Source organism: Macaca nemestrina, chromosome 5 (assembly GCF_043159975.1).
Source record: "Macaca nemestrina isolate mMacNem1 chromosome 5, mMacNem.hap1, whole genome shotgun sequence".
NCBI lineage: Eukaryota > Metazoa > Chordata > Mammalia > Primates > Cercopithecidae > Macaca > Macaca nemestrina.
Window position 1 is genome coordinate 20,638,611 of NC_092129.1, and position 19,781 is coordinate 20,658,391.

The 19,781-nt window shown below is 36.3% G+C and overlaps 1 protein-coding gene across 6 annotated transcripts in view; it reads right to left on the bottom strand.

The window, feature by feature from the left end:
* Positions 1–19,781, bottom strand: part of LOC105465460 (fyn related Src family tyrosine kinase) — a 153,932-nt gene that overhangs the window by 43,498 nt on the left and 90,653 nt on the right. For all 6 annotated transcript variants that reach the window (XM_071096344.1, XM_071096345.1, XM_011713898.2 and 3 more), the window contains one exon: positions 12,170–12,291. In XM_071096344.1, the coding sequence (XP_070952445.1) occupies positions 12,170–12,291 (122 nt within the window). The remainder of the gene's footprint in view (positions 1–12,169; positions 12,292–19,781) is intronic.

Consider the following 19,781-nt stretch of genomic DNA (forward strand, 5'->3'; position numbering starts at 1 on the left):
CTTTATCATTTCCAACTGTGCTTCTTTGAATCTTCTCTCTCTCTCTTTTTGTTTCTTTCTTTTAGTTAACCTAGCTAATAGTCTATCTATTTTGTTTACCCTTTCAAAGAAATAACTTTTTCATTTCATTCATCCTTTGCTATTTCAGAGTAAGAAAGGTTCTTAATAATAAACATTGTCTTAACAGAAAAACAAATTACGTGCCACTATTTTCCATTTGCTTGTACTCTCTACTAAGTACAGTGGCGTTTGTTGTCTCATCTCCTGTAATGCCCTCCCTTATTAATTCCTTCAAAAGAAGTAATTGTTCTCTTTTCTGGGTCTTAAATCACTTTGCATATAACTGGATTATTATGCTTGTCATAGTGTGAGCTATTTATTTGTTTACACAATTATGTCACATTGTAAACACAAATGAAAGTTCTACGATAAATGAGTAAATGTATGAATCAATGATTAAATGAATGGTTAAAAATAGTTCAAAGTGTTTCTCCAAATGTTTTTGAAAATGTCTTTTCTATATAAAGACAAATTGAGGCCAGGAAAAAAAAAACAGTACTATTCTTATTAAAACAATTCAACCTTTATAAGAAAACAGTTGTCAGAAAAACTCTTCAACATGCAAAACACCATGCTATGTCTTGAGTACCTTGCTCAAAGAAAGTAAAGAGAAAGGTTTAGAAGATGGGAAGTGCAAGTCTTAATCATGCAATAGCTTATGTCATAGAATAGCATAATTTGACTTAAAGTAATACAAACGATTAGGCAAGAAATGGCTTTTAGCAAGGCTATGAACAGCTTAAATGTCAAGGTAAATAGGAATGTATGAGGTTTGTAAAGGAGAGCTATTGGAGGCTTTTGACTCCTCTAAATAAAACAGAATGAGATACAGTAACCAAAGCAATGCACAAACTTCTATCTATTATATCAAAAAGCAAATAAATAGAGAACCAGAAAGGACATTTGGAGAGATTTGAGTATGAACTCTATAATAGATAATATTGTTATATCCATCTGAAATGTTCTAGGTTTAATAATGTTAGTGTAAAAATGTAGGAGAGTGTCTTTATTCATAGGACATAAATACTAATGCTAAAGTTTTTAAAGTTGAGGTGACATGATATCTGCAACCTATACATAGATGTATGTAGATATACAAATAAAGGAGAGAGAGGGAGAAAGTAAATGTCACAAAGTGTTAACATTTAGTAATTTTAGGAGGAAGTATGCAGTTATCAACTTTATCCACAGTCAGGCAGAATGTATACTTATCAACTTTTTAAATAAGTTATGAGAAAAATAGGCAAGATTTTATATGTTTGTATTATGTTTTGGTATTTAATGCTGTGAAGAATTCTGAAGTCAATTCAATTTTCATTCTTTTGTGATTAACTTATTTTTCCCTGGTTATTCACAGAATTTTTTTCATTTTTCCTTGGTATTATAATATCTTGAAAAGATACCCTAGGTATAAATATTTCCACTTACTTTGCTTGAAATACTGTGCATATTTTCAATCTGTCAACACAAATTTAAATATTAATATAAAAGAGGGCTCGGCCTGACTTCACCACTACACAATATATTCATGTAACAAAACTATATTTGTACCCCATAATTTATACAAATAAAAAAAATTAAGGGCAAATGTAAGCATGCTTTCTTGAAAAATAAAAAAGAACTCAGGAAAACTTTCTTATGCCACATATTTAACTATTGCTTGCATTTAATTATTCTAATAAATTTCAAAGAAATGTCTTCTCTTTGTGCATCGTCTGTCCTCACAAACTTTAATCTGTTATTCTTTTTCCCCAAAGAGCATCTTAAGTATGCTTTTTATTATCACTAAGTGATATCTCTCATCAATTGCCTTTTTATGCTGCTTTTTATGCTTAATTTCATAGAACTTGTGCTTTCTTGTATTTTGAGATTTCAAATCAAATGATTTCAAAACTTATCTACTGTTCCTTTCAGTGAATTATATCCCAAATGTAGGAGTTTTCTGTCTATCTTCACGTTATTATCATCTCTTATAGTACTCTTTTTCCCAAAAAATGTTTTATAGAAAACTTAACGGTTCTATAACCAAGTAGTCTGAGATATTCAGGGTTGAAAAAGTTCTATTTCTTTGTCATAAGACTTATCAGAGACTTTAATATGCTTTGTCAAGTCAAAGCAGAGATAATGTAACACGGGATACCTTCAAGTGCACTTAACTGCTGAACCCTCTTTCCAATGAAACACTGTTGGCTTATCAAAGAATTGGGGTCCTAGAAGATAAGTTGGGAAATTCTGTTATTGGGTATCCAGGATCTCACGACTTTTTTTTTTTTTTTTGTCATTATACTCATCTTTGAATGAAAAGAAACCTGGTACTTAGAAAAACATGCACCTGTCCTCCTCGCTATGCATTTGGATGAGTCTACACTTTCCTCTGTTAACTCATACACAGCAGGGCTGCAAATGCATTAAGTCTCTAAACATACTAGCAATGTCTAACAAATATTCAATCCCTATGATTTTGCCCAAAAAAGAGTGGATCTTCCCCTACTTTACAGGCATGGCCACTGACAATAAGAAACAGAATTTAGGCCAGGCGCAGTGGCTCACGCCTGTAATCCCAGCACTTTAGGAGGCCGAGGCGGGTAGATCACGAGGTCAGGAAATCGAGACTATCTTGGCTAACAGGGTGAAACCCCATCTCTACTAAAAAAAAAAATACAAAAAATTAGCCGGGTGTGGTGGTAGGCACCTGTAGTCCAGCTACTCGGGAGGCTAAGGCAAGAGAATGGCGTGAACCTGGGAGGCGGAACTTGGAGTGAGTCGAGATCGCGCCACTGCACTCCAGCCTGGGCAACAGGGCGAGACTCCGTCTCAAAAAAAAAAAAAAAAAAAGAAACAGAATTTAATACTTTGCAAATGTTATGACCTGCAATTGCAATTGTGTCCCTTGCTCCTTGCTCAAAATTTATATACTGAAGCCTTAAATCTCAATGTGATGGTGTTTCGAGGTGAAGACTTTGGGAGGCGATTAAATTTAAATGAGATCATTAGGGGTGGAGCCTCCATAATGGGATTAATGCCTTTATAGGAAGAAAAAGAGACCAAAGCCCTCTCTCTGTCTCTGCCGTGTGAGGATACAATAAGAAGGTGGCCACCTGCAAACCAGGAAGAGAGCCCTCACCAGATAACAAATCTGTAAATAGAAGCGAAAGGAGCTACATGGTGCCCAAGGAAGGGTCAGATCATTGAATTTGTTCCACTTACGAGGGCAGAAGCTGCCAGGTTTTCTGCTAACTGCACATCTTGCCTCTCTAAAACAGAGCATGAGTGAAAGCATCCTCCTATCTTCAACTTGATTAGCACTGATCTGATGCATAGGTCAAAGTCTATTCCAGTCACTTAACATCTCAACCTACATTCACACTGAAGGTGTGAGAATATCTACCCAGATTCTAACAAACCATTGGTCGATAGACTTAGTTCATAGAGCTACTATGATTCTGCATCTCTTATGTATGTTTTGAATAGTTGAATACGAAGTAAGAGGATGCTAACTCCAGCCACCATCTTAATCTAAAAGTACAAAATGTAAATAAAGGGTCAATTTACTTTAGCTGTTAATAAAATCAAAAAATCAAGGGGGTAGAATATATCACGAATTACAAAAAGATAGCAATTTCTCGCATGACTTATCAACTTCCTACTTATTTATTTAATATCTGAAATGGATTATTATAAAGCAGCATCCAAAGAGTAATAATAGGCATTATTTCTTTGTTATGTTTTCCTCCAAATTGCTCAAAATATCAACACAAAAAAGTCTTTTTAACAAACCAAAGTAAGCAAAACAAGAAAAGAAAATTTAGACAAGCCAATATGAGGGGTTCACAGACAAGCAAAAGAGCGAAAAAAAAAAAAAAAAGAAAAGAAGCCTTATAAAGATATTTCTAGAGATGTTAGTTTTGAATTTTCAGTAAGATATAAGATTTCTTCATGAACCAGTGCCCTAGAGAAAAAGGTTCTTTGCCTGTGGATCTGAGTGTATATGTGTGTACACAGATGCAAACACAGATATATGTGCACATAATAAAATGTTAATTTAACTTTATAGAGTATTTAAAACATTTGAAATATAACTTATCACTAGTAATGTTAAGAAAAGGCAGTACATACCATAACTCACAGAAAAAGTCACTTGCAATTATAGGCAATGATATTTGCAATTAAGCTGAACACAACTAAATTATGACTTTAATTAAAAGGCATTTTCTAAGATGGCACCAACATGTTTAAAATTTAATACATTTTATATGAGATACTGGAGTTATTAACATAACATTCTCTTTCCGCAGCATGTGCACTTTTTAAAAAGCAAAACATCTTTAACCAATATCAAAATGCTCCCAGAATCCATAGAAGTTTCAGTACATAATAAATTCAAGCAGCAATATTTTTTGTTTTTCCAGTCATTTAATACGTGTCTCTACTTGGGACATACAATTGTATTTACATCTGTAGTTAATGGTAATAGAATTGCTGACAAACACTAGTGGCCATAATGTTCGCATTAATTTTAAATGAAGAATGAATGAATGGCTCAAGGAAGTGATGATGAAATTTAGAACATTTTGTGATTGGACTGAGTCACATTAGAATGACTCTGAAGATCTCAAAAGTTTGAATGGAATCGTGGTAGCTGAAGAGTCTGTATAAAGTGAGTTTGGGACTGAACTCTGTGCCTGGCAGAGACATAGAGGGTCACACTAACAAGTGATATGTCTTTCTGAGTGTGTTTCCTCTACAAAAGTCTTATTACCTGGAAGAAACTGACCTGTCAAGGTGTGAAATTGTCTTTCTAAAATAAATCTGAAACACAACAGATAGGAGGATTATTTGTGATCTTACATGGCCTAGACTTCTAAGGTTTAAGGCAGTGACAATGACCTTGATTATCTCTGCGCCTTGTAGACTACAATGTAAAGAGATGTTTCTGTGGCTACTGATTTTACACAACTCTACTGTAAACTATGAAGATAGAGAAGAAACATGAAATAGAAGCAATAAAAATGTGTTCTTCTACTCAAGGAGTTTAAAATCTAGTTTGAGATGCACACTTTTACCTACAGTGAAAAAGCCTCTCAAATTTAAATGAGTCTTTTAATTTGTAAGTTCAACATGAAGGATATACAAGGTCCACAGGAAAGGAGACACAATTTTCCTAAGGAAGCTGTTACTGTTCTCATTACTTTTTGAATTGCCTTTAGAATTAATCACAAGGCATGCAGAAATACTTACAAAGTTACAAGTCCACAGTATCATTCAAGTTAATCATCTATATTATTCAGAAAGTTGCTTTGGATTATTCTGCCTACTTCCAAGTATCAAAGCTGCCCTTAATGAACACATAATTACCCCAGCTAAGGGATATCAAATAATTATCACATAAAGCAGTGGTCTTTCTAAAAAGGCAATTCTACCATTTGTGCAATATTTTGAACAACGGTAATCAATTACTTTGAAGAGCAAAACATTTATTTGGTTCTAAAAATTCTAATATGCTTATTTTTCAATTAAATTATGTCACTAGAGAGGCCTATTATATTCTCAAGAACTGACTTCACAGTGATCACAAACTTCTATTATAAAAGTCCTGCACACTCCATGGGAACTCCGAGTTCACTGTGAGGAAATTTTATCATAGAAAATACTCTGCTCAAAATCAGTACAAACAAGTCTCCCTCACCAAAAACGAACAAACAAAAAAAAGAGAATGGCTACTTGTATGTTCACTCATATGTGTCTCAAGCACCTCTGAGATTATTTCCCTTGGTTCCCTCCCCTCTCTCTGTAAATCATCCCCTCCTAAATACCTCATTTGGCCAAAGCCACCACCATCCCCCAGTCCCTCATATCAGAGATTTGACATCCATTCTAGAATCTCATTCTCCCTTATTTTGGCCCCATTTCTGATTAGTCACCAGTTCCTGTCCGATTTATCTTCTAGATATTTCTCACCTCTATTCTTTTCTCTTCATTCCTCATAACTCTGTCCTGGTTCAGGCTCTCATTTATAGAGAAAGGAGACTGTAGAAAAGAACCCTGGGAACTCTTTCTGGATTGCAAAGCAAAGGGTTCACTAGGCCTGTCCCACTGTCACCCCAGAGGGACTGCACCTGAACTCTGTTTCCCACAGGCCAAGTGATTTCCTCTTCTGAGCAAAAAGAGCTGCCATTTCCCACAGCACTTGAAGCTCATAGGTGCTGGGCTTTCCAAAGAGCTTTGCAAATAACTGATAACTAAACTCAGACTGCTTAGCACCAAAGCAGTCTTTATCCCCAGTCCTTGGGCGACTCCCATACTTGCCCATAAAAAATAAAGAGCAACAGAGGGGCCCTATGCTTCTGGGGGTACCCTCTGCTACAGCAGAGACAGTGCAGCCAGCTGAGCTTGGGGTCGGTTGCTTCTCTCTTCAGAATGCTGACGGACTCTGCTCATCTTGCACCTATAATTTCAAACAGCAACTAGTGATTCCACTGTGTGTGTTCCTCTCATTTCCCGACAGGCTATTGCCTATAAATCTCTCATCCATTTTCGACATTAAAGGCAATATCCAACAGACAGATGACACCAATTACTTTCTGCCTAAAACTTTGCTCTGTAGAACAAGGTCCAAATTCCTCAGAGTGATATATAAGGTTGTGAACAGTCTAGCCCCAACTTTCCTTTCCACGCTTACTTTCTACCATTCCTCCTCGCCTTCATCCACTCCCCACATGCACCCACACACCTGCACAGTCCACCACACTTCCAACTACTCCACAAAACACCAGAAAAACTCACAACTCTGTGCATTTGTCTTTGCCAGAAATAATCATTTATACACAGCCGCCTTATAACACAAATTGATACCTTCCCTGACTTCCCTCAGAGACTTGGCCCCTGCCCTCTTTTGTCTCACAACAAAATAACTGTATTGTAATTCTTCTCTAGACTGAGTTCAGGGACTGTGCCTTGCTGGTCTTGGCTGCCTTTCACTTACCAGAGGGCCTGGCACACAGTGGGCATACTGAACGCCATTGAAGAAATAAACAAAGGTATAAGTAAATGTCAGCTCCTAGATGCATCACCCTGAATATTATTAATGAGCTCTTTTCCCTTATGTCCTCAATGTAGTCATTTTTCAATTATCTTCAATATATTATTACTTGGTGCTGAATGGGTTTCACTGATGAAAAATCTGAAAGCTCTAGTACTCTGTAGGCTTTTACGTGCATAGTTGCCTCAAGTAAAATCACAGTATTCAATGCAGAATCTCCTCTGAAAAACTCAGCTCAATTTTAGACCATAAAGTGCATTTTCTTTAAAGTGTATGTTAAACAATGAATAATACTATTGCTTATAGGATACCAACCAGCAAATTAATATTAATGGTAGTAACAATAATAGTTTCCTTTAAAGTAATTGATTGAAGTCAAGAAATAGCCAAACCAGTTGACATGCAGTTAGAATTTGGTATTTTTCATCAGAAAAACAATTCACTGCCAATGACAAATAAGAGTAGGGTCACTAAAACTACCTGTCATGCATCTAATGAAGACAGATTCTCTGGCTACCACATATAATATGTAATATCCAAAAGCGCTGCTGTAATTCACAGCTAATTAGTGTCTTGCGTTATGAGAGGTGTCATGGCCCTAACTCTCTTTTCAGATCTACTCAGACCTCACAAGAGCAGACAGCCATGCAGGGATCACAACAACCCAATTAGCACCCACCCAACCTTGGGCTGCTACTTCTCAGCCCACTCAGCATCAATAAATCATGCACCCTCATGAAGCTCTTCTCTGACAGCTCCAAGCCATTGTTGCTCAAGGAATAAAGACAATACTTCTAAGGAAACCCACGTGGGTAAGAAAGAGATAGAAAAGGGATATTATTTGCCTTCCTTTAGCAGCAAAGCAGTCAGCAAAATTGAAGACCATCAATTCAAACTGATTAAGAAGACAATCGCACTAAGAAATAAATCTGAGTGGTATATCTGAAGATCCTTACTGATAATCAGCAGTCAGCAATTGGGTTGTTTGTTTGTTTTAATGTGGATATACTGAAAGCCCTTTTTCTTTCCATTTTTCTCCCGTAAAGACTTCCCTCTGCCTAATAAGAAAAATTTCCTTTCAGTAGATCATAATGGTATGCATTTACTTTGTCCCCCAGTGAATACACAGCAATCAGATAATTTGTTTAAAATACTAAATTGTTTGACTTCATTGAAAAGAAACTTATAATGATATGCTGGTTTCTAAGCAAGGCCTGCAGAGCTTCCTAAATCCATAAGCAAGCTCTAGAGTATTCACAGCACATAACAGCCAATATCCTTGTAATTTTGTTCTAAGCCTATAAAGCTGTTTTGTTCCATAATATTCTACTTAGAGAGTATTCTGAACAGTCACTGTAGCCTGGGCATTATTCAAAGACATAATTCAGGTAATTCTGCTTTGAGTTTGTTTTCCTCATGAAAGTATCATTCTTTTTTGTTGTTGTTTGTTTGTTTTTTGAGACAGAATCTCACTCTGTCACCCAGGATGAAGTACAATCGCATGGCCTCTGCTCATTGCAATCTCCACCTCCCAGGTTCAAGCAATTCTCATGCCTCAGCCTCCCTAGTAGCTGGGATTACAGGTGTGCACCACCATTCTCCATTAATTTTTGTATTTTTGGTAGAGACAGGGTTTCACCATATTGGCCAGGCTAGTCTCGAACTCCTAGCCTAAAGTGATCCACCCATCTCAGCCTCCCAAAGTGCTGGGATTACAGGCATGAGCCACCACACCCAGCCTCATTCTTCTGTATTTTTAATGCGAATCTAAAAACATTTGATCTAGCTTTTGACTAAATAACTGCCACCTAATTTGATACATATTGCCAAAGACAAATAAACAAACAGGGATGTATTTAAACAAGGAATTCTCTTACAAGTCTTCTTATTAAGCATAAAGATTTCAAAAAGATTTTTCCTCCTCTGAATATATTACCACGAAAATATTCAAATATTCAAATATTTATCTGTAAGGATATCCACCGTATCATATTTTATAGCAGCAAAATAATTAAAATGTATGAAATATAAAATAAGTCAAATAAATGATGATATACCCATGCAACTTCTAAAAGTAATAGGGTAGAAGAATATTAAAGGGCATGCAAAAATGTTCACAAGATACTGCAAGACAGAAATAAGAAATATGAAGCTTGGGTCGGGCGTGGTGGCTCATGCCTCTAATCCCAGCACTTTGGGAGGCCAGGGAGGGTGGGTCACGAGGTCAGAAGATTGAGACCATCCTGGCTAATACGGTGAAACCCCGTCCCTACTAAAAATACAAAAATTAGCCTGATGTGGTGGCATATGTCTGTATTCCCAGCTACTGGGGAGGCTGAGGCAGGAGAACTGCTTGAACCCAGGAGTCGGAGGTTGCAGTGAGCCGACAAGGCGCCACTGCACTCCAGCCTGGGTGACAGAGCAAGACTCTGTCTGAAAAAAAAAAGAAAAGAAAAATGGAGCCTGGATCCATGTTATACACATACATGCATACATGCATGCTCACAAGTATGTATATACATATGTGTGTATACATATGTGTGTATATTTATCTATATATACATAGATTTATAGATATATACACTATTAACAAAAGTTAACCTGAAAGAGTCAGTCCTTCAAGATGGATCCCAAGTGGCTAACTGGTCCTAAATTTAAAATAGAACCAAGGGTCCATTTGCTGATAGAGGTCACACACATACTCTGAGTTTCCTGAAAATCCACACGTCTTTAACTTTGGGACTTTCAGAACTTACCTGCCTTGGCCAATCAGGACTCAGCTGTATCAACCAATCAGGACTCAACTTTAACAATCAATCAAGGGTCAGCTGTATTAACCACTCAGAACTAAGCAAGTTTTAATCCCTCATTTGCATAAATGAACCTGACTGGGAACTTGGGTGGTAACTTTTTTATGAAACCATAATCCTCCCTTTGTTATCTGGAATGCACCTTTGTTTTACACAGAAGGCTGCATCTTCTGGGTCTGCAAACTTCACTGGAATAAAGTCTCTTTCTTTCAAATTCCTTTTTGCTCAGTTTTGTTTACAAAACACACACATGTATTTCATTATTTACAAGCTAATGTTTGATGCAGAATCTCTCTGAAAATTCATCTTCAGAACACTATTTTTCAAAACAAAAATTTGGTTTTCTGTGTATAGGGGTCTGAGTATGTATGTATAAGTATATGTCCATAAAAATATACTTATAGGTCAAGAATTTTTAAAAATCCTGCCAGGAAAAGCATTTCGATATTTAAAATGCATCTTTAGAAAGTCTTATTCTAGATTCTTCTTCTTTAAGCTGTTTGCTTATAGAAAAATTTTTTATGTTTCTTTCATAATGAGAAAAAAATGCTATATGAGATATTCACTTATATCACTTGGATATACAGATGTGGACTGGTGTGAAGTCCCAGCCTGGTGGGACATCTGTTCTGAGTGGCTAATGCCTATCCCATATCAGTCATTAGATATTTTGATTATCATCTTGGGTATAAACAACATTTAAAAGGTAAGTGACAGGCCAGGCATGGTGACTCACACCTGAAATCCCAGCACTTTGGGAGGCCGAGGGGGGTGGATCACGAGGTCAAGAGATCGAGACCATCGTGGCCAACATGGTGAAACCCGCGTCCCAACTAAAAATATAAAAATTAGCTGGGTGTAGTGGCGCGTGCCTGTAGTCTCAGCTATTTGGGAGCCTGATGCAGAAGAATCATTTGAACCCGGGAGGTGGAGGTTGCAGTGAGCCGAGATCGTGCTACTGCACTCCAGCCTGGCGACAGAGTGACACTCCGTCTCAAAAAAAAAAGGGGGGGTAATTGACACATCACACATAATCATATTTCAAGAATGAGCATAAGAACTAGCATTCTCTAACCTCTTATCCGTGGAATTAGGTAGTAGTGAAGTTGAATCCATGTGGTTCTGGAGTACCACATTGACTCAGTGTCAGCATAGTCAGGACCTGAAGTATGGAAACTCTGCAACACCTGCCTCAAAACCACTGCCCCTGATTCTCTCCAGCTCCAACCCATCTGCCCTGATATTTGGAACTACCAGGTGTGGAAAAGGATAATGTGTACCAAATACACACAGCCTGGCTAGAGTTCAGGTCAAATCAAAGTTCCCAATACACGTGGAATTACAGCCTGCTTTCATGTGGCATCATGATGGCTGCCCTGATTTCCAGCTCGGTGAGTCAGGCAGACGCAATGAGGTAAATGGGCATCATGTTTAATCGGCATTTGTTGCAGGGCAATAGGAATATAGGGAAGCAAAGCCTTTCCCTCCACAAGGTTCACATCTAATTGGAGAAACAGAATAATATGTGTTTACAGGGGATGATAACACAAATGACAGGTCTAGACAATACAGAGAACAGAACAGGGCAAGAAGAGATAAAGCCTCACATTTAGAGATGACCTAGTGTAGAGTCTTAAGGAAAGATATTCTGCAACCTGGCAATATACCTAAAAATATAGCTTTTTCAAAGCAAAGACATCTATTTAGGTACGTGTAACTACTGAGTACATTTTCAGGTCCCCTGTGCTTCTTTTTTCCTAGGGCAGTGTAAACATGTACTTGATCCTTAGGTGAAAAACTACATTTGACCAAATTTTACATAATATGGGGTTAACTACATATATTTGTATTAATCATTTCAATTCATTTTGTGTTTACCAAAGACAATTGAAATGCTAGAAGAAGAAAAAAAAATATTATAGTAAGATTAATTTTGACAACAGTGTAGTTTTTGTTTCTTCCTTATCATTTCCCTAAAAGAATCCTAGATAATGCAAAAGTTAGAAAATGTCACCAGAAATGTTCTCCATTTCATATCTAGAGCATATATATTTGAAACTGTTTATAGAGACTTCTAGCCATAGACAGTATCTTTTGGCTAATTTTTATATTACTCTTCAGTAGTTTAGTATTAATTTTGGTGCTACTGTAAAGATAAGAAATAAGGCAAATTTTAAATTATCATGTCCATGTTCACACAGAAAGCTCATGACTGCAGACCCTCAAGCTCATATTGAATGACACAAAACAATACCCATACCTGAAAGAGAGAATTCTCCTTTTTGGCTTTCACTTTCTCTGATTAGAAAGGCACCCGTCTTATTTTTTGAATATAACAGTTGTTTCTCTGCATCTGATCTTCTGATTGCTCCAAAGAACCACCTAAAAGAGAGATACGTAAATGTTAATTAACCAATTAACATTCATTTTTTAAGGAGGAAAAAGCCTGGCAAGATAGTATTCTAATATCAGAAATGTTTGGCATTCTTTAGTGAAACTATTACAGGCATAAGTGGTAGCTTCTGACAATTGAGATGATTTTTCAGAATGCCTGTAACCCACACCAACGTTTATTTTTTCTTAACTACAAAGCAGGAATTTGACTATGCCCACTACCACATGCCTTCTCACAGCTATGTTCTGAGAGGTCCTGAGACTTCCCTCCATCAAAGCCAAAGCCCCATTGTCTGCCTGCCATGTATGTGTGCCACGTCCCAGGCTCTAAAATGACTCATCATCTCCATCCAACCGTCCACTGCCTCCCCTAACACCTCCTAGCTGTTAGGAGGCAAATATTCCAATCAAAGGATTCATGTACTTTATGTTAAAGTATGACGGATTAAAAATGTAGTTCTCCGGATATCAGTTCCTTTCTTTTCCCACCTCCGCCACTGTCCAACCCTGCCATAAGATGAGATGATTTTGCCTATCTAGAAGGAATTTATTAATATAAAGGAATATTTAAGCAGTGGAGAGATTATTTGAAAAAGATACGTCTGTCCAGGAAATACCCTTTTAGTAACACCTCCACTTCTTATCTTTTCCCCTCTTATCTTTACCATTCCAGAAATATAAAAGTCAGATATTGAACACACAAGTTTGTGAATGCAATCATCATCAACAAGGAATTATGGATCATTAATATCAAAGCCACTGTCACATGTATATCACGTTAATAGAAACCAATTGTTCTAATAAGAGGAAGCTGTGAATTCCTGCTTTATACAAATTACCCCTCACTGTAGGGCCATAAAGATGATCATCATCATTAAAGATTTTAGGTAAAACATTGATCTTTTCAGGTAACTTCTTTAAAAATGTAAACACTCCAAGAGAAGAAATGCAGGCTTGAGGGAAGAAATACAGGCTGGGAGAAAAAAAAAAAATGTGTGCTATCAAAATTTAACTTGAATTTGATTGACAGGTCATGGGTATTAGAGAATATGAGTGCCCTAAGAATGACCCATTGAAAGGCATTTGGGGGAAGGAATTGAAAAGTGAGACATTAACATATAAATATTACCTTCTAACAAATGCAGGGTGTTCGTTTATCATTTCCCCAATTATCAAATTGTAAATTACAGACATTAACTGTATCTGTCAGGATATGCCAGATCATCTTGGAGTAATGAACAACTCCAAAAATCCCAGTAGTTTAAGACAACTGGTTTCACTCAGTTCCAGGTCTATTAAGGTATTGAAGGTCATCTGGAGCTCTGCTTGCTGTCAGTCTCACTCAGGGAGCTTCTATCTCCATGCTTCCATGATTGCAGAGCCAGATTGGAAAACATGGGGAATCACAGGCTGGTTCCTAGAGCTTCTATTTAAAGATTCTACTCAGGAATGAACCCACTGGCAATAAGTCTCATAGTCATGCCTAAATATAAAGAGAGTAGAAAGAGCCAATCCCACCATTTCCCAGAAGGTAGAAAATTGGAAACATTTGGTAGACTATACCAGTGACTCTGCATTGAGTCAGTATCAGGAGCAAATCGATGTCCATGGACTATTGTTTATGCAACCGAAACCATGCAACTCATGGAAACATTCCAAAGTGGACATGTAATGAATTCACAGAAAAACAGAAATGCATGTTTTTGATTATTGCAGAAACAAGTCAATAGAATACTTGAACATAGTAAAAAAACTGAGACCTAAATATACAAATTAGTGATGAAAGGATGGATGATTCAATAAATAACACTGGTACCACTAATAATCCATATGGGAAAAAAACTGATACTACCGACAGCATATACCATAATTTCACATAGATTAAAGGCCTACTGTAAAACGCAAACTTCAAAACTTCCTGAGGACATTGGACTAGGGAAGTTTTCTTAGGCAAGACAAAAACAAAAAGACATAAAAACCTTAGGGAAAAGATTGATAATATTTATTACATCACAGTTAAAATCTTCTATACCAACAAGGTCACCATGAAATAAAATTTGAATATAAGCCAAAAACCTGGAGAAAATAATTGCAAAGTATATAACCCAAAATAGGATTAGTATTCATGTTATGTTGAGACCGATAATCAATAAGAGAAAGACAACACAGTAGAAAAATTGGCATAGGATATAAAGATGCCTGGATATAATTGGGCAGTTCACATAAAAAGAAACCCCAAATAATTAATAAAAATGACAGGAACATGGCCTCTACACGTGCTGGTGTTAGGAATATTACATATAAAACCACAATGAAATATTACGTTAGACTTTCACATTACAATTTAAAATGCTCACATTATTAGTTATTAAGGAAAATGTGAAACAAGAGCTTTTATACAGTACTAGTGGTAATACAATTGGCACAAATAATTTAGAAAGCAATTTGGCACTATCTGATAAAGCTGAGTATTTATGTACTACTCAATTTCACTTCTAGACTACATGTTGTATGAGCTCAAGAAGATACACTACAAGAACATCCATTAAAGAATTCTAGCATTGAAAATTTGGAAACAACCTAACTGTCCATCATAGGAGAAAAGATAAACTTAGTTATAGATATAAAATGGAATACTATATAGAAATTAAAACAATAACTGGGCATGGTGGTATGTACCTATAGTCATAGCAACTCAGGAGACTGAGGCAGGAGGATCACCTGAGCCCAGGAGTTCAAGGCTGTAGTGCACTATGATCGCACCTGTGAATAGCCACTGCACTTCAGCCTGGGTGACATAGAGAGATTCCATCTCTCATAAAATAAACTAAATTTTTAAAAATAAATTGTTCAAGGATGAAAGTAAGTTAAAGAATGAAAAGAATGATACATACTATTGTAATAGCATTTGTATACAGCTTAAGAAAACACGTTAGAAAACTGTACATAATTTTTATGACTACATGCATGTTTAGGGAAAGCTAATAAAGTACTCATGCATTCTTTTAACTATTTCCAGAACTGGCAATACTTTTTCACAGAAATATTTCAAGCAAAGAAGCAACATGGATGAAATATCTTGATCAACTCAATGCATTTTCCTGATTCAAAGTGCATTGATTACGCATCAACACTAAAATGTTTAAGCAACCTATTCATCTAAGTATCTCTTTCATTAGTTCATTTCCCTCCATCTTTGCTAGCTCACAGAATGAAAGGCATGAACACTCTCCAGTTAGTTACTGGGACAAACCCTTCAATGGACACTACTCACTCATGCTTGCTCTCCAGTGTTTTCAAATAATGTTTTATGAGCACTCACATGCTCTCAGTTTAGAGATGAGGAAACTCAGGCCCAGGAAAGTTTATTAACTTGAGACCACATGGAGAGGTGATGGTTGAGTCTGAAATTGAGCCAAACTTCTTTTTTGCACACCATGATACCTCGAAGTGTAATGTGAAGAGGATGGCTTGGGAACACTCAGATAAAATATGAACCATTATTTTTGCACCAGGCAAAGGGAATTTAGGATAAAGAACACCATGTATTTTGGTCCTCATTTCTTATTTTAAACTAGTAAGATTTGAGCATTTTAACAGTGTCTTAGATAAGAAATAATACATCGAAGCAGTTTTTGTCCCATATAATTGGTTTCTACCTTCAGGTTGTAAAGCTGAATTAGTATATAAATTATCATATTCCAAAGATCACTCAGAATGGCATTGTCCTATTAATAGACTATAATGTTTCTAATCTTCAATCATCCAGGCAATTTAATGGTTTCAATAACTTTCTAGAGGTGATAGTAATGCATATATGTTCAGAAACGTAACACAGCATTTGAAAGTTGGGGTACATAAATTTTAATGCGTGTATTTAGAAAATATATTTAATTTAATTCTAAGTATGTTTTTATTTGAAAAAGTAAAGGGATGATGGTTCAAAAATAAAAATAAAATGTTTAAACAAAATACAAATATGTAAGCCTTTGCAAGAATTACAATGTATCTAGCAGATTAAGTTCCCCAGAATTATTATTATATCTCCTATATATCATTCTCAAAACCAAATACTCCACTACATAAGTTTTATGTATACATGTTACATTTGTATTTTGGCTAATCAAGTCTATAAATGATGTGTTTCCTCTGTCCAGTATATATATACAAACAGGCAGTTTTTATAAATCAAATGGTTAAAGATAAAGCAATTTTACTACATTTGTAGAAAAATCCTATAGCAAAATTTTTTCGTCCTTCTTTGTTTCAACAATTTCGAACTTTTGTATAATAGATTGGTACAATCACTTTACAAGGCAAATCACACTACAGTTGAATCCATAGTAACCATGAAATAAATATAATATTTGACTGAATGCATCAATTCACTTAATTCCTAGAATTTTGCTTAGCTGAGTTCTGATCAGGAGGTGAAAAATATAAATTAAAAAATGTTTTCTGCATGTATTGGCATTTATAACATCATCCTTCATGCTCAAAGGTGATGCAATTGCTGCGGACTGCAGTCTCTAGAGCACGTGCTGCTGTAGAGACTGATGGACAAACAATAGCTTGTTCCACCCTTTGCATCTATGAAAACTGTTTCTTAATATTGAGGTTTGAACCATTGGCAGGACTGTCATTCTGGTCAAGTCTGCCTTTTAGAGCCTCTGCTGGCACCATTCTGGAAGGGCAGAAACACCCTAGGCCTGGATGTCCACCACAGCCATTTGTTCTCTCTTTAAGCTACAGTTCTTATGTGCAGTAAACAGAGAGTGCTGAGAAGGGATCAAGATATCCTAGGAGTATAAAGCATCACAAAAGAGTCATACGGATCAGTCATCCTCCAACTGTGGTCCCCAGATCAGGGGCATCCGTATCACATGGAAACTTGTGTTAAAAGAAAAACCTTAGACAAATTAAATGTAACAGAATTTAATTGAGCAAAGAATGATTCACGAATCAGGCAGCCTCCCGAGCTAGAGTATGCTCAGAGAGTCCAGTGCAGCCACTTGGTGGAAGATTTATGGATAGCAAAAGGAAAGTGACTAACAACAAAAAAAAACAGAAGTGAGGGGCAGAAACAGCCGGATTGGTTACAGCTTAGTGTTTGCTTTATTGTGAACAAGGTTTGAAGAGTTGGCCCCCTTTGATTGGCCAAACTCAATGATTGGCACAAGAGTAGGTTACTGTCTGCTCATACATCCAGTAAGGTTATCGTTTACTATGCACGGAGAAACCTTTAAGCTGAACTTAAAATATGCAAGGAGATAGCTTTAGGCTAATACTTGTTAGAAATGGAAATTCTTGGGTATCACTTCATACCTACTGAATCATAAACTCTGGGGGTTGGCCCGGCAATCTGGGGTTTATTAAGTCCCCCAGCTGAATCTAATGCGCATTAAAGTTTGAGAACTACTGAGGTATAAAAATAGGAAACCAATTAGAAATCTGTACAAGGCAGCTGAGAATGTTTGAGTTTGGCACTTACATGCAAAAAAGTATCCAGTAAAATAATACCACACATATTCACACACACACAGTTTATTGATATTTAAAGAAATAATCTTTATTGCCATACCATGCTGTGAAAAATACCTTTATTAACAATAATCAAGAAGAAGATTAGACTCATCATATGAAAAGAAATCCTGGAAGAAACAAATACTTCAATTAGATAAAAACAAACAAAAAATACAATTTCTGTTATAGATGAAAAGAGTAATTTAAGTCTAAAATTATGTAAATATTGTCAAGTGTCTACTGTATGTAAATTATGTAACACTAACACAGAAAGATCTGTAGGACATTGTTGTATATAAAAAGGTAAATTACAAACATTAGGAGTATTACAGGTGTATTTATATTTTAAAAAATCAACAAACTGGCCGGGCGTGGTGGCTCATGCCTGTAATCCCAGCACTTTGGGAGGCCGAGGTGGGCAAATCATAAGGTCAGGAAATTGAGACCATCCTGGCTAACACGGTGAAACCCCGTCTCTACTAAAAACACAAAAATAGCCAGGTGTGGTGGCACACGCCTGTAGGCTCAGTTACTTGGGAGGCTGAGGCAGGAGAATCGCCTGAACCCAGAAGGTGGAGGTTGCAGTGAGCCGAGATCGTGCCGTTGCCTGGGCGACACAGCGAGACTCCGTCTCGAAAAACAAAACAAAAAAAAATCCACAAACTAAAAATTATATGTGCTTACTTTCCTAGAGATTAGTGAGAGATTATGAAAGTAATGACAGAGAAGTTTCACTTTTTACTCTGCATTCTTCTCTATAATTTGGATTGTTTACGATAAGATGTAGTTGCAGATTACTTCAAAATGTATTTAAATATAAAAAATTAAAAGAGGTCAATCAGGAACATGTTACAAAAATTTACATGTTGTAAATGTCTGGACTAGAAACTTTGGCACTTAGAATTGATAGATACAGGAAAAATCCCAAAGGAATATGAAACAAGTGATTATGAATGAGCAGCGAAACAGATGGAAGAGATGATGTGACATCAGGATTTCAAATCTGAATGACTAAAGGACAGTATGCCCTGCAACATGTCAGAAGGCAGAGTATAATAACAGTTAAGAGTGACAGCATCTCATTACGAAGTTATTTAACCTCTCTATGACTCAATCTCCTCATTTGTGAGAATAATAAAAATTTCCTTATAGCCTTGTTTTGAGATTAAGAAGAATGACGCATGTAAAGTGCTTGATATCTCGACACATTCATGCTCAATAAATAGTAGAGATTTTAAGATAATTAATTGAAGGCAGATGTTATCAATTTTGTTTTAGGCATGTTGGATTTGAGGTGAATATGTGAGCATGTGAATATGCGAATATGTGAGCATGACCTTATTTCTTTGTTTGTATTAACAGTTTCATCCCAAGTGACTCTTCTGTCCTGCCTGCTGTTCTTGACTAGGACATGCTGCCACCAGGTGGCAGTAGGCCATTTTACTAATCCAAAAAGGCAAAGGAGAACTGTTGTGTGATTAACTGTACATACTTTATTTTATGAAAAAAGCAGTTAACCTTAAAAAAAAAAGTATAAATGAATACCAACATTTACATAAGATAAATATCTTAACTATCAATCAAAATCTAGGGAAATCAACATGTAAATAGATGTGGTACCTCGATTAAGGTTTTGTCATTTCATCTAATAGAATCTTATTGTGCCTCAGTGACATGTACAAAGTAGGTTCCTAGGTAACTCGTAATTCTCATCAGATGAAGATAATTTTCTCTTACATTTTTTAAAGAGAAAACTCATGCCCAGCAACTGCTGGCTAGGACTTACAAAAGTTAACATATGACTTCTTTTTGTAATGTCTCCTTAAGACCAAGGCAGTCAGCCTTCAAGTACTATAGACAGATCCTGAAAAAATAAACTCTTAAGACTAGTTCCAGGAGAAAAAAAAAAAAAAACATCCTTCTAGAAAATGCAGAAAGGAAACTGGGTCAATCAA